This window comes from Podarcis muralis, chromosome 1, assembly GCF_964188315.1.
Source record: "Podarcis muralis chromosome 1, rPodMur119.hap1.1, whole genome shotgun sequence".
NCBI classification, from domain to species: Eukaryota; Metazoa; Chordata; class Lepidosauria; order Squamata; family Lacertidae; genus Podarcis; species Podarcis muralis.
Window position 1 is genome coordinate 59,850,795 of NC_135655.1, and position 15,299 is coordinate 59,866,093.

The window sequence follows — 15,299 nt, forward strand, 5'->3', positions numbered from 1 at the left end:
TGAAACTTTTATTACAAAGAACGCAGAGTCGGGAGGATGCGGGGAAGTCCATTTGGAATATTGAAAAAACTACTGAAAATTGGATTGTAATGATCTTTTCATTATTTCGGTTTTGTATTTGTTTCTTGTACTTTCTTACCCCAATCTTGTGTTTATGACCTTAAGAAAAGAAACTCAATAAAAAATATTTTTTTTTAAAAAAAAATCTTACTCTTATTTCAAATATGTTCTCTTAAATAGGCCTCCCAGTGTGGTTTCCCATCCAGGTATATTATCATATTCACCCAGTTTCAGGAAGGCTGCAGCATCAAGGTTCCAATTCTGGGCCCAAATTCTGGGAATTCTAAAGGCACAAAAAAATGAAAACATTGAACATCAGCCAAATAGACATTGATTGTTATTATTATTATTTGCTGCCTCTTTTCTTCTAAGGAGGATCTGACCCTCTTCATGTCATCAAAACAGAAGCGCCCATCTCTTCCAGCAAGCTGCTTCCCATGGTGGCCAACTTTCAGCCAGAATTTCTATAAGCAGTCTGTACAGGGTTGCCTTCACAGCACAAAGCCACTGCTGCTTCGTTGGCCAACTTCCCATGCTCCTTCTTGCTCCCTGTTAACAAAGAGGAAAGAAATGCCAGCAGTGTTGGTGCAGATCTGCCATAAGTGTGTGGAGGGATTTTTTTAAGCGACGTAGACTATATGGAGAGGTAGTCCACCCGCTTCCCAATCATTTCCAGGCCAGGACCCTTTCAAGCTGGCACGGAGATCTATCTAGCCCTGCAGTAAAAAAAGAGAACCGTCCATCCCACGAGGGTTAAAAAAAAAAAATAGCCCCCCTCCACCTCTTTCCCCCTTTTCTTCCTAATGTCTCAACAAATGAAACTGGTTTGTAAAAATGTTACGTGGAAAAAGAATACGAGAGAGACATTGCACACACTTTTGTAAATAAAAAAAAATTAATAAAAAAAGGGTGGAAATTGACACTTTGTAGCTGGGACGCAGAGTTTACTAGAGATTGGCCCTCTAGCCGCCGTCTCCCCTTCTCCCACTTCTACCCGCCTCCACTGCACCAAAGAGCATGTACAGATTGCTCTCTCCTCTTCGAGGCGCAACTGCGGCTGTGGCGAGGGGTGCAAGGGGAAAGGCTCCAGTCCTGGTTTTGCTGCTCCCCTGTGTATCGGATGGGCTCGTGCAGATCTAGACGCCTCCTTCGGTGGTAGCAAAACAGCACGACTTTGACTCGCTTTTGTTTGCAGGAATTTACGCCGTGCGCTTCAAACTTCAAGTGCTTCGGTTTAAATCCGCAGGATTCTGAGTCACTGATGCGCCAGTCCCTAAATCTCTGCTGCTGCTCCTCCTCCTCCTCTAACTCCCGTTGCGGACAGTCCCGCTCGTGAACTTGACTGGAAAGAGGCAAATCCCAGATAGGCAGCCCTCTTCGCTCTGCAGCAACGCGGAAACAAAAGGCTCCCTGGACGCAGGAGGCGCTTTGAGCACAGACCAAGCGCTGAGAGTCCTTCTTGCCGCGGTCTTTGCTCTGAAGCTCCTCTCTGCAGCGGGCTGGGATGACGCGAGTTCGAGGCCCCCCTCGGCAACGCAGTTGCCCGCCCTTCTTGCCCTCAAAAGGAAGAAAGGTTTAAATAAAGAGGGAGGGGGGAGCTGATGAGCAACGGGCAAAGGTTGTGGAGAGTTAAAGAAGGGGAGGGAGCGCTTACCAGGTTTAGCTATTTATAACATCCCTTCAAATCAAGAAGATCAATGAGTACGAAATTGTTGGCGCCTGATGTCCGCTTTATTAAATATGACGCAAATAGACGCGCATTGGACCACCTTAGAGAGTGCGGAGAAAGGGGCTTGGGATACTCCCTGTTAACTCTTCCTCGTGTAGAAAATAATCTGATGAATAATACACTGGATGTCTCCGCACAAATGAAAGCTAATTAGATTACATTGGAGACAAAATGAATCTATTTCCACCTACATTTCTTTAAGCGCTACAACCATTCCTTGCTTTGGTTCTCTTGTGGAACCAGCGCGTTGTAGTTGGGTGAGTTTGGGCGCTGCGAAGATTAGTTTTGAGAATACTGAGAGAGGGGAGGCTCGGGGGTGTAATTTAACCACTACCGAGATCTTCTTGCATAGGAAAACTAGCTCTATATTATTCTTCAGCCAACTTCTAATGACGTTAATGAACTGGTTTGACTTCGGTAAAAAGTGTGTGAAAGAGGGGCGGGAGGAAGCTCTGAAAAGTTAAATGTTATGAGCATGGAAAGTACCCTGTAACTCTCTTCCTAGTTCACTTAGTTAATCACCCATTTGCAATTATGTGAATTTCCACTTCCAATTCATCGACGTGGCTAACAAAATTCTGCTGGTGTGTTTTTCACTGGAGACAAAGATTGTTGTTACTACTTTATTGTTCCACTTTCAAATTTAATAAATTAACAGTGCGCTAAAATGGCCAGAAATTTATGAGCAGATTCCTGTAGTTCGAACCCTACCTTATTTATTGAAGTCTCCTGCTCCGGACAGTGAAACCGTGACAAACAACACTAGTTTTTTAAGATGGATGGTTTGTCTCTTTTAATTTAGTTCATGTATTTTAAAGGGATTACTCTAATTGGGGGGGGGGGGGTCTGGGTGACACCAAAAGTAAAAAAAAAAAACCTCTGTTCTGTAACCCACAGCTGTATCTGCAATTGAATTGAAACCTTGGGCACGATTCAGCTACAGCTTGGTGCTTTTAAATGGCGTTGATTTCAATAGGATAGTTAAGCTCTCAGAGGCAAATAACATTGGATTCAATGGGACTTACTCTTGCTGAAAGCTGAAGTCCTATACACTCTTAACTAGGAGTAAGCCCCACTGAACGCACTTCTGAGTGAGTACAAGCCTGCGCTGTAAGAAACACAGTAAGGAAAACATTTCAAAGCAAGATACAAATTATTTTATTTATGTTCTGATAAATACTCCCACCACCACCGCTGTATATGCGTGAGCGGGCCACATTTTTCTTAATTTTTTTTTAATCGTATGTTTTGATTCACGATTTTTATTTTCTTTTAAGCACACAGCAGTGCCTTCGGAAATAAGTCCTACTGTTCAGTGCGGTTGAGTCTCAAGTGTGCCTCAACTCCTAAAGTGTGCCTGACTCCTAAAAGGCCAAGAGAGCTGCCGGCCCAACTTTTTAGTAGCATACCTGATGCTGCAGCTCTGAGATAATGTGGGTTAATAGAAGTTCGCTAATGTCTTCAGTTGGAATCCGTGCTAGACATCTGAAGGGCATCGAACGAAGCAGGAAATTGCTTGTGTTCTTAAATTGCAAGTGTGCATTTCATAATTTTATACACAGAGATACATAAAAGGCGGGTGAAATATTCTTTTCCACAATGTGCACAAGGCCACTATACATACATACATACATACATGTTCAAAACTCACGCTGACCCTAAATGCGTTTGCATTGATTTTAAGGGAAATTGTTTCCTCATAAGAGTGACTTGTTAGGACCGCAGCATGTACCCTGTACTGTCCAGTTTGGGAAGCGTGCAAAAATTATAATCGTGTTCCTTTTACGGCTGCTGTTCTGTAACTAAAGCTTTTACTTACACATCGAAGCTACATGGGAAACAATGAGCCAGAGCTGCTTAGAGAATCTCGGGAATTCTCTAGGATGCGCAGAGTTGTCCAAAGGGCGCTTCAACTTTGCGCATGAAGATTGGATCCAACAGTTCCTCCTTACCTGCTCAACCTCAAGCATTTTTTAAACGCATCAAATATGCTCGGCATGTCTTTTTCTCTTCACCCCACTGCCCTAAAGATGACCTCGATGGATATTAACACATTGCTGAGCTGCTTGGGTTGATTTCGTCTGTGTTATGTCTCCCGTTGCGTTTTGTGGACAGAAGTCGGGAGAGGGGAGATTCCTCCCCTTTCCTGAAGATCTGTTACATTAAATCAAAACGCTGCCGTGGCCAGCCTGCAGCTGAAAGGCAGAGAGAAGAAGGCGCACGGGCTGAAGCGTCTAAAAAAAAAAAGTCGAAAGACGTGGTGGAATGGGGTGTGTCCATTGCAGAGGTTCTGGCTTGAAGCGTAAGGAGACGTAGAGCGGTGCTCGCAGGAGGGAGGCGGAGGCGGGGAGGTCTTTCGCGGCTCGCGTTTGTGCTTTGGGTGCAATAGGACGTGTTCCTCACATGTTCTTTTTCTAATTACCAGCAAGAAAGTTCTGCTTTCGTTGGGCTTGGCTTATTCAGCATATCCCCCCCTCCCCAATGAGTCACACCGAACACGTAATCCTAACCGCTGCCTGAGTGACAGCGAGCCGGCGCGCAGGCTTCTTGTTGTCCCTTTAAAATCCGAATCCAAGGGTAATGATTTATCAAGCTCGTATTATCAAGAAAATGTCATACGAAGGGCACCTTGCTATGCACTGACGCAAACCCAGTCTTTCCCACGGAGGTATAGAAAGCTTTGGTCTTGCCGGAGCAAAACCCAGTCTACCCATTTTGCCTGTGCTGCTGTTTTTACCTCTGCGGGTTCTATCTGATGCTACTTTAGACATGGTAAGTGATGGTGCTCTGGGTTTCCCCCTCTTTTTCTGTTTCTTTTGGGAATGTTTAGGCTGGAGGGGAATTGCATTTTACTCTTAAAATGAAAAGTGGCTGCAAATTAAGTTTGGGGATGTGGTTCAGCCTGCAGTCCTGAATACACTTCCTTGAAAGTGAGCCCCACTGTACAAAGTGGAAGATGCTTCTCAATGGAACATACCTACATAAGCAGCGCACTGTTAGACTTGGGAAAGTGTCGACTGCAGTGGGGAGGGGACGAGTGGAGGCGTTGGCACTGTCCAGGGTCCTGAACGTCCACATTCCTGTGTAGAGAGCGTTCCGCATTCCTCTATATACTAAAGCGGCAGTGGGAAGGAAAAGTGGGGAGGACATGCAAAAATGTGGGTGTACTTCAGTGCAAGAGTAAAATTTGCTTTCTTTACTGAAGTTCTGCAGCTGCAGTTATTAATTAAGCGCGTTTTGAGGGTTCTCGACCCTGAAATCCAAATGCGGACAAGAAACTGCCTACGTGTTTGCTTTTCAGCATCGTAAAGGGTTATTCTCTTAAGGGCAGCAAAATGTGACTTTCTAAAGTTGTGTGATTTTAGTTAGCACCGTTGTTTATTATAACACACACCTTCAAAAGGATTAAGAGATGTAAAAAGAGATGTAAAAAGTTAAAACACAGGTTGGAAGAATGTGGCCAATATTTGATACTGGTACAGTACAGGCGTCTTAAATATTAGCAATGCAATACTATACATGCCGACTCAGCCATTTTGTGTTAACCGAGACTTACTCCCAAGTATAGTATAGTATGGTATAGTAATAGTATAGTATAGAATTGCGGCCTAAAAAATAAACCTCTAGATTTTCCTGTGCTGAATGAGAAATAAATCCCATTTACTTCTGAGTAACATGCTGAGGATTGGAATTTCAGAAAATACAGTTTAGCATTTGTTGTAATAGATAATGTGCCTTTAACGCTTCTTGCAGACCTTTTCTTTTTTCTACCATTAGACTAAATTATTGAGAAAAATCATTACTTGGGGAATATAGGAACCAATATTATTGAGCTATGTCTCGCTAGCTGCATCGAAGGCAGAATGCCGACCCCCCCCCCCCCAATCCAAAGCTAGTGTGCATTGCTGAATGACAGAAAGGAAATGGGGCGTAAAATTAAAGAATCTTTCTACAATGGTGCTAGGAGAAAAGAGCATCCGACAGTCGTGATGAGAAAATCAAGGAGGTTTGCAAGCAGAGAGCTGGAAGCGATATTGCATCTATCTAATACTGGAATCTGAGGGCGCCGATGCAGTTCTAGCTTACAGTATGAAGATTAGCGAGGGGAGGGCTGCCTAAACGTGATCTGCTGCGACGCCTTCGCGATTATCTTTAGCAGTGCAACCACAATACAAACACTTTATGTCAGGGACGGGCCCCTTGTCCTGTGGCAGGTCCGCTTTTGCTTCACTCTTTTCAATGTGCCTCTGCTCTTTCAGGATTACGCCAGTCAAAAGGAGATGAGCAAACAGCTGGTGAACAGCCCCGAGTCAGCCGCCTCTGGGCCACTGGAAAGCGCCGGGATGATAAGGAACAGCCCCGAGACGGAGCACCCGCAGAACCTGCCTTCCCAAGTCCCGTCCCAGCTGTCCGAAGTCGCCACCGCTCTCTCCAGCGACAACAAAACTTTGCCACCCGACGAAGCCAAGGCAAATGATTCCGAGAGGACCAAAGTTGGCATCTGCAAACTCGCCCCCGTGCAAGACTCTATAGACCCTTTCCCTCTCAAGAACGCCCCCAGCGCAGGGAACACCCTCCAGGCCCACATTGCCCCTTGCAAAATCCCCCCGTTGCAAAGCACAGACGGGGAAGCTAATCAAAGTATTGGTAAGAGCACACTGGAGCAAAACAATGCCAAGGGCGCTTGGGTGAACATGAGCCAGAGCACCGTGGTCTTGGGCACAGATGGGATCACGTCTGTTCTCCCTGGCCGTGCGGTCACTGAGGTAAGTCGTTTCCCCCTGTTACTGCCTTCTCTTTCTCTCTGTCTCTGCCTCTCTCTGTCTTCCCCACCCCATGCCTTTTCGGATCTAACACAAGTGGTTTGAACATAGGCGGATGCCCACCAATGCCACTTTCCACGTAAAATGCATCCCTAATAGAAACTTCGGGTATACTAAATCAGATTTAGGCTTGGCAGTGAGCGATCTTGAAAATAGTCCTCCTCCTGCGTGCAGTAGAAAGAAGGAAAACGAGGGTCTGGAAATGATGACAATGATGATCTAGTTATTCTTCTCTCTTAAGCACAAAGACTTGAAATAACTCTTCTCTCTCCTTCCTGGGGCTCAGGCACCAATTAGGAGAAGGGAAGTGGATCTCCTCCAACAGATCATAAAATGTGGTCATTATTGGACACTGGAGCGCGAAAAGGGAAATCGATCTATAAGGCGAAATAGAACTTGGCTAAAATGTTTCCCTGTTGCTGAGTAAGTCTATTGAACAGGCTGGACTTACTTCCGAGTAAACATCCTGAGACTAACTGCGTAACTACCCTGTTCAACGCACACATATTTCCTTCCAATCAACTGCGCAAAAAGTCATACAGTATTCGCCTGAGTCTGGGAGGGTGGAGGGAAACTGACACGCAAAAGCAAACAAATATGAGTATTTATTAATTTCTTAGCCGACCCATTCTTAAGGTTTTGGTGGGCAATGACAATTGTAATACACACGGGCGTATGTATATTTCCACCTACTTCTGTGATTATGTATCTCTAGCTAGCTTGGCAGAGAGAAACCATAACAAAAACGGATTAAGTCCCATTGGCCTCTTGTCGTTTGCTGCGGCGGGACCTGCCACCTCCAATCGAAAAATACTCATTACCTTGCACCGCTTTGTCTGAGCGCTATTCATAGCTGATTAACCTAATTAACCCGATCTCTTTCTCTGGCACGTGCGCGAGAAGAGTCCCCCTCCCCCTCAGAGGAGCATTTGTAGCTGCGACTCCAGTTTGCCAAAGTTCACTCTTCCTTCCCGGCTCTGAGCGTCCCCAGCGCCGCTGTCCAAAAGGGACCCTTGGGGAGCGCTCTTGCCTGTCGAGCAAACGGGGAAGGCAATCAAAGCGAACAACAAAAAACCACCCAAGCAAAGAGCCAACCGTAGCAGGCCCTCTGCTCGAAGCCCCACCGGGCCCGGGCTCTGTGATCAATCACTCCATCTCAGACAGTTCAATCGTCACTCGGGGTCAGTGAGCAAGTCCCGGGCACTGCGGTGTGATGTAGAAATGGGGCCGGGCTGGTGAAAGCGCGCACCTGGTACCCTGGCAAGACAGTGGCCTCTGCTAAGAAACAGAGGCGTCCACGGCTAGAGGCAGCGCTGTCTTTCTCCGCTCTGAAGGGGTTGGTGCGGAGTAGAGCATGCTGCGCCCTCCCGTCCGCATTCACACAATTCGGAGCAGCGCATCTATAGTCTCGGTTAAGGTGTCCGTTTGACTGCTTTTCTGGTCGTGAAGACAGCATCTTACTGCTCCCTCATGAGCAGTACAAGTGCAAAGACATCAGATTATGTGGTTGGCTCCCCGTGGGCTTAAGATGTGCAGTTAAGGCCATGTACATTATTGTGGTTTGCAAAACCGGATTTGACTGTACATTAGAACCACTGAAGGTTACGGTGGAAGCTTCGCGTGAGAAGCTATCAAACGCAAAGGTGTTCACTTTTCAGAATGCCGTTATCACATGTTCTCGAGTGAAGGACAGATATATCCGCCCACTTAGCACAATTAAGTTTCATCACTACGATTTCAAACGATCTAAGTGTCAGTGCTCAGAGGAACAACATTGGGTTACTTTTCAGAAATTCCGCTAAGTTAGATCGAGATGGTTCATTTGTGGGCTCAGCTGCATGTGGTGGACCACGTTGCCTAAGTAGCGAGCAAATCTGAAGATTCAGTCCCCGCGGTGCATTTTTTGTTCATTCTTGCGATTTGATTCCTGCTACCCACGAGAAAGTGGGTATTTTTTAACCCGTTTCCGGATAATCTACAGTTTGACACAGTGTCCTCTTTGCCCTCCCTACAATGCAAACTGGTGTCCAACTAAAGAAAAAAAGAACTGAGTTCGTACACTTTTAAAATTAAATTTATCTTCCGCTTTTCCTCCAAGCACCTCAAGTTGGCGTATTTGCTTCTTCCTCTCTCCATTTTATCTTCACACAGCAACCCTGTGAGGTCAGTTTGGAGCGATAATGTTCGGCCCAAGGTCAGGGATTCGAAGCCTCGTCTCCCAGATCGAAGCCGGAAGCCCTAACCCCGTGGTTCCCAACATGGGGCACACCCTCCACAGGGGGGCAATTTGATTTTTAAGGGGGGGGCAATTCGAGAATGTTTAGACCAAGTTAATGGCTTCCTCCACGTGAATAGGAGTTCACTTTTTGAATAAGAATTATATGGGAGGGGCAATCAAGATTTTAGAGATGCTTAGGTGGGGCATGGCCAAAAAAGGTTGGGAACCACTGCTCTAACCACTACACCACACCACACCGGCTACAGTTAACCTCAAGCCAAGGACTCATTCGCCCTCAGTCGCGGCGGAGTTTACATATCAGGGCCGCAACTTTTATTACATCTGATCTATTTGATTTCGACAATCGGCGCACCGCTTGATCACACTGTATCTGCCAAGCCGCGCGCGGGTGTTGTGTTCGTGGGAGGGAGCAGGATCGGGTCCGTGGGGAAGAGAACCTTCATCCTTTCTCCCCGCAGTCCCGATGAACCGCTGGGCTCAAAGGCGCCAATTTGAGCAAAATATTGGCGAGGAAGGAGTAGGACCGGCCCCACATAATCGATCATATGACACGGTGCGCGCACAGTATTTGAATGGCAAATGCCCCTCAACTTAGGGAAGCAGCGCCACCCCCCAATATTTAACGGGGGCGAAGATCCCTCGCCTCGGCCCTTAGGAGTTGCCTATTCGTCCAGAAAGGGAAACTTTCAGCCCTTCAGTGACAGAGGGGCTGTGCCTTGCGGACAGGGGACATCCAAGGCCCTGGGGCGGCCTAGGCCTGGAAGAAGACAATGGCGGCCACTCAGCCCTGGCGGGTCGAACCAAAGGCCAGCGCGCAGGTCGTGCGTCATGACGTGGTTGCTGCTGTATCCCAGCGAAGCTGAGGAAGCCTGAATCTCCTCCTCCTTCTCCTCAGGACAGACTTTTCTTAGGACTTCGGGACCCTCCCCAGCGGCGCGCGCGCCCGCGCGTGTGTGGCGAGTTTACTTAGGCTGAACTTCCATCACCTCGCGCGCTCCCGTTCGGGTTCACCAAGCCCCGAGTTGGGTCTGGTAGCGTCGCCAGTGCCTTCAAGTGGTCTCCAGGAGGACATTCCCCCCGAAAAATGCTTTGCCTCCTCCCCTCGGCCGAGCTCCTCCACCGAAGCGTCGCCCCTGCGTATGACTGAAGCTGTGTGGTCCCAGCCCAGCGCCAAACCGGCGCTTCTCATCGCCACAGGCCTCTTTCCCCGCTTTCTTTAGCTCTTCAGTAAGTTCAAGCGCGTCTCTCTCTCTCTCTCTCTCTCTCTCTCTCTCTCTCTCTCTCTCTCTCTCACACACACACACACACACACACACACACACACAGCCCCATCCCGCCTCGCTGCTCTTCTTTCCCTAAGCAGTGACTGGAGGGAGAATGGACCGTGTGGTAACTGGGGGTTGAGGGATGGCAAACGACCAGGGGGACAGTTCACGCGCCCCGGGCAAATGCTCCCAAAAGCGCTGTGCGCAGCAGACAGCCGGCGCGAGTCATTAGGGCGCCAGCTCGCCTCTCCCAATCGCTTACTGCTTAACTCAGCCACATGAAGCCTTGAAGTGGGACCCTCGGCGCAACTCGGTCTCGCCTTAGGCACTCTCAGGTTTTCCGCTTTTGTTCTAATCTTCTTCCCATTCCTGCCCAGGGCATGTTTGCTCCAAATGCCACTGGAGTTTGCCTTCCACATTCACACGTGGGGGGTGCAGGCAGGGAAGCTGGCCAGGGATCATCTTATGACCTCAAACTCGGAGGAGGACATGATCAGAAGTCACGTCTATTAAACTCTCGTCGATTTCAACAAGGGGACTTAAAAGTGCCTGGGGCTTTCTCTTGTTTTGTGACAGAACCAACTGCAGATCAGCGAGTCCTAAGATTCCCAGCGAAGGACCTGTGTGAGTGAATCACCTCTAACTTTCCTAGAGGACATTTTCAGTTCATTCTTTCCCCACGCCACGATTAAATGCTGTAGCTCTCAAGGGTCCCCTAAACTCAAGACCTCTGTATTTTCTTGCTATTTTTCTTGTGTTTATTGTATGGACTGATGAATAAGAATAATAATCTATTATTATGTATATAAATATAAAACCAATTACTACTGCAACTACAGCGGTGCAGTTTGCCTAGGGATGGCAGCTCAGACATCCCGCATCTGAACTCGTTGTGTGCTATCGCGTCGATGTAATTGTGTTTCTGTTTCTGTCTCCCTCCAGCCGGAGGAGGAGGATGAAGGGGACGAAAATAAAGCCCGGGGAAACTGGTCTAGCAAGCTGGACTTCATCCTCTCCATGGTGGGTTATGCAGTAGGGCTGGGCAATGTCTGGAGGTTCCCGTACCTGGCCTTTAAGAATGGGGGAGGTATGGATTTTCCTCTCTTTTTACACCCTGCAGTTCAGAAAGGGGTAGCGCTGGGGCCTTTGATCCACCAGCCGGGTTAAACGGAGCGCCGAGCTTGAACGTAAACTGCTTCCTCAGTCAGCTTAAATTCGAGTTCCCCACTCCCTCTGGTTTCTGGATCGGGCTTTCAGCCAGTGCCTTAGAAGCAAAGGGGTGGGTGCTGCTGATGGCGAGGGGGGAAGGGGCGGGACAGGGGGCGGGGTTAGAAGCTGTCCATCTTCGGAAACCCGCAAGCCCTGTTCTAGAAAACAGGGGCAGCCAGAGAAATCGATGCCCCTGGGTTAAAAAGCGAGATTATCTCTTGATCTTGGTGTTCATAGGAAAGGTTACTTCACCTTATGTTAGAAGTATCCATTAAGCACCCCATATCACGCCCCTATCCTATAATCTGCGTTGCGTGAAGAATGAACAAAATAGACTTCAAGGCATGCTTGCGGGTGAAGTAAATTCTAATCCGCATTAGTGACCCGGAGTAAGGTCTTTATTCCACCCGATGCGGACGACAAGTGTGCCATTCTATGTTATCAGTTAAAAGCAAATCGTTCGGTTTAAGGTCTGCAGTGAAGCTCCGCCACTGCTGAAACTGACCTTGGCGAAACCTAACAGAATGTACAGTATACATAAACAAAACATAAAAGGACTGAAGGAGTGATGGATGGATCTCTTTTGAAACGATGACATCTGCTTCCAAATATGCATGCTTAGGATCGGCTGCGATCTTCCAGCTGTGCACCCAGCTGAGCTCAGCGAGACTTGCTTCTGAGTAAACAAGCGTTGGAGATCTTTTATTCTTCCAAATGTTTCGGGGTGACTACCTCGAAGTAAAGGGAGCGAGGCAATCATTTCAAAGAGCAAATCAAGCGAGAGCAGATTTTCGCAGCAAATCCTTCGGAAAGAGTCTGCATGCAGATGATCATGGTTGCAATTCGACGCAGTCATTAAGAAACCAGCCCTCTTGAACTAATGGGACCCTTTGGGGCCCAAACTGTACGCTAGAGGTGCAAGGTCTCCCGAAGCCCACTTTAAACTGAAAAGCATGGGGGGGGGCTGCCAATTTGAACGGAGGGGGCGGAGAAGTGTCTGCTGCCTTAGCCCTTTCCCTTCCGACTATTTGTTCCCTCCAAATTGTCCTCCCCAAACAGCTTTTCTTCCTTCTTTTGGGAACTTCAAAATAAACAGGCAACGGATTAGGGACTAGAGTCTGGAAAGTGAAGAGACAGTAAAGCTTTCTACCGACCTCTCTGAAAAATAAAACAAAATATAGTTGATACGGCAATCAAGCTCCGAAAAACTGCGTGAGAATTTTTACCAGTCCCGTCCACCGAACCTTCTTGCTTTATGGGGGAAAAAACCCCTATTTTGGAAATATTTTCCCACCAGTTTTGACTACAGTAAAGGGGGGGGGGCAACATCCAAACTGGGAAACCACAAAGATAAAACTATTTTCATTTATTAGAATTAGACAATGCCTAAAACAAAATGATTCTCCCCCCCCCCCCCGTTCAGAAATGAAAGAGATGTAACATACTTCTCACAATCACAAACGAAAATAGTAGAATGTGCATTTAAAACATTCCGGCTTTCTCATAGTGCATTATTGCCATGAATCTCGACGTTGCTTTAATTACTATCGGAGTTTGGCGATTTCCTATCCAACCCGTATATTACATATAGAGAAAACAAGACCAGCCTTACAGATATTAGAATTTCATGAGCGAAAAAGTGCATATAATTTTCCCGCTCTGATTAATTGGACTAAGCCTAAACGGCAATTCTTCACCTTCTGCTGAACGCTGCATGTTAACATATTTTTCTCGTTTGTATGTCTCGGTGCATATATAGCCCACTATCACTGTTTAGTTTACCCATTGTCATTCATGTAGTCAGTACACCCAACACCACAAAAGTCACCTTTCTTAGGAACATAGGAAGCTGCCACATACTGAGTCTAAACCACTGGCCCATCTAACTCAGTATTGTCTACACTGACTGGCAGCAGCAACCCAGGATTTCAGGCGGGGTTTCCTCCCAGCCCCAATTGGAGATGCCGAGGCGTGAACGTGGGACCTCTGCATACGAAGCAGATGCTCCACCCGCTGAGCTTTTTCTGTGTGAAATCACAGGATTTTGCAGTTTTGGAGAAAACTTTCAACTTCACATAAAACAAAAACATGTGGTTGTCTCAGAATCTACAAGAAGTGGTTGTTTATTATGATTCAATTTCAAACGGGGGGGGGGGGGACTCAACTCTGGTTATTCTAAACCTCAAGGTTTCCAGGGTGTATTTTTTATCAATACCCGATATATATATTAATTAATCATCATTATTCCATACACGTGATTTACCCAACATGCCATTTAGCCAAACTGCTGCTGAATTCGGGTTAGGGCTGAAATCCTGAACACATGTGCTTTGGGATCTCAGTAAATTTATTCCCAATTCAGTGGGATCGAAAGAAACCACACAGACGCACTTATTGTACCTAATCCGAAGCCAGTATACCCAGAAATATATTCTACCGAGTTCATTGAGGATCTCTCCCAAATATGGGTAACAGAACAGGCAGATTAAGGCGCTGCGTCTCAAGTTTGCGCAGGCGCAGTCCCTGGTCCAGCGCAAATGATTTGTCTTTTTGGCATCATTGCAAAGCTCTCCTGATTTCGATTTCACAACAGAATTCTGAACAGCAGTCTCAGCGTGGGGAGTCCAGGTTTGCTGAGCTTCCCTCCTAATGTGAGTCAACCACATCACAGCAGCGGCTGCGGGCTGTATTTTATACAAGTAACGAACACAGTTGCTGGGAAGAATTCATTGTCAAATGCATAAATGCCATCCCAACGTGATTTATTTTAAAATTTGAAATTAGGAGCCGGCTGTTTCCAGCGCGATCCCCACCCCCTCATCCGCCCCTCTTAAAAACAACGCTGACTTTCCTTCCCCAGGACACACTCCAGGAAGCCCTGAGACGCAGTTGTAGGTGATGATGAGAGAAATTATGAGTAGTAATTGAATTAGCTGCACCACCTGCAGCAAGTCTGGCAGCCATTTCCACTCCGAACAGTCAGCCTTGTTTGACACGGTGCAGAAGCAAATCCATAATATGCCCCAAGGAGAAGGCGGGTCAGGAGCGGTTGAACTGAACAAGGCAGGTTTTGTCGAGGTGGCTAGAAGGGGGAACAGCCCTGCACAGGCTGAGATCTGGCACGTATTTGCCAGGAAATTAAGTTCCACTAAATCTAATAGGATTGACAACCATCTGTATACACAGGTTTACCCCTTGAACTGGAAGTCTCGTGGATGCAGTCTTAGTAACCCGTACAGAGTTCAGTGGGGCTGCTTCTGGGTAGATATTAGGAGTGGGCACCAATGTGTTTTCTTTAGCCTGCTTTCTTTACCTTCAAAATAAGGATTGTTAGGATCAGCCTAATTTTGTTTTAATATGCCCTGGTAATTATAACTGTGGGTTTTATGGGGCATGAAAATACCTTCTGCCAATCTGACCAACATGCAAAGCTTTCCCAAGGGAGAGAGCCCTGCTTTCTGCCGACAAAGCATCTCTGCGAAGGGTTTCTAAACAGGAAATACATTAGTTTCAAAAAGTTTGGTATTGCTCTGCAGGGGTTTGGGGCGGGGAGGAGGATTGTAAAGTGCTTTTGCAATGCACAAAACAGAACAGCTACAAAATGTCAGGGCTGTGCCCTTTCCCACCCATGCTATCCCTGAGATCTGTATTCTCTTCTTCCATTAGGTGCATTTCTTATTCCCTATTTGACAATGTTGGCTCTGGCTGGGGTCCCCATCTTCTTCCTGGAGGTTTCTCTGGGGCAGTTTGCTAGTCAGGGACCTGTGTCTGTTTGGAAAGCCATCCCTGCCTTACAAGGTGAGCTGAGCAGAAACAATGCCTTGTCCTGTGGCATTTTGTGTGCATGGTATGTGTGTGTGTGTGTGTCTTTTTAACTTGGAGATCATGGTTTTCCTTCAGTTCAAAGCAAGAGAGATGACATGGGTTCTCCTCTGTGTGGCACTGCTACGAGAACAGTGGCTGATGCGCTGCAA

General features: G+C 47.0%; 1 protein-coding gene across 1 annotated transcript in view; it reads left to right on the forward strand.

The window, feature by feature from the left end:
• The first annotated feature begins 4,945 nt into the window (after nucleotides 1-4,945).
• SLC6A5 (solute carrier family 6 member 5) overlaps nucleotides 4,946-15,299 on the forward strand; it is a 68,210-nt gene continuing 57,856 nt past the window's right edge. The window contains exons 1-4 of the mRNA XM_077929015.1: nucleotides 4,946-4,969; nucleotides 6,049-6,555; nucleotides 11,059-11,203; nucleotides 14,992-15,123. Of these exons, the coding sequence (XP_077785141.1) occupies nucleotides 4,946-4,969; nucleotides 6,049-6,555; nucleotides 11,059-11,203; nucleotides 14,992-15,123 (808 nt within the window). The remainder of the gene's footprint in view (nucleotides 4,970-6,048; nucleotides 6,556-11,058; nucleotides 11,204-14,991; nucleotides 15,124-15,299) is intronic.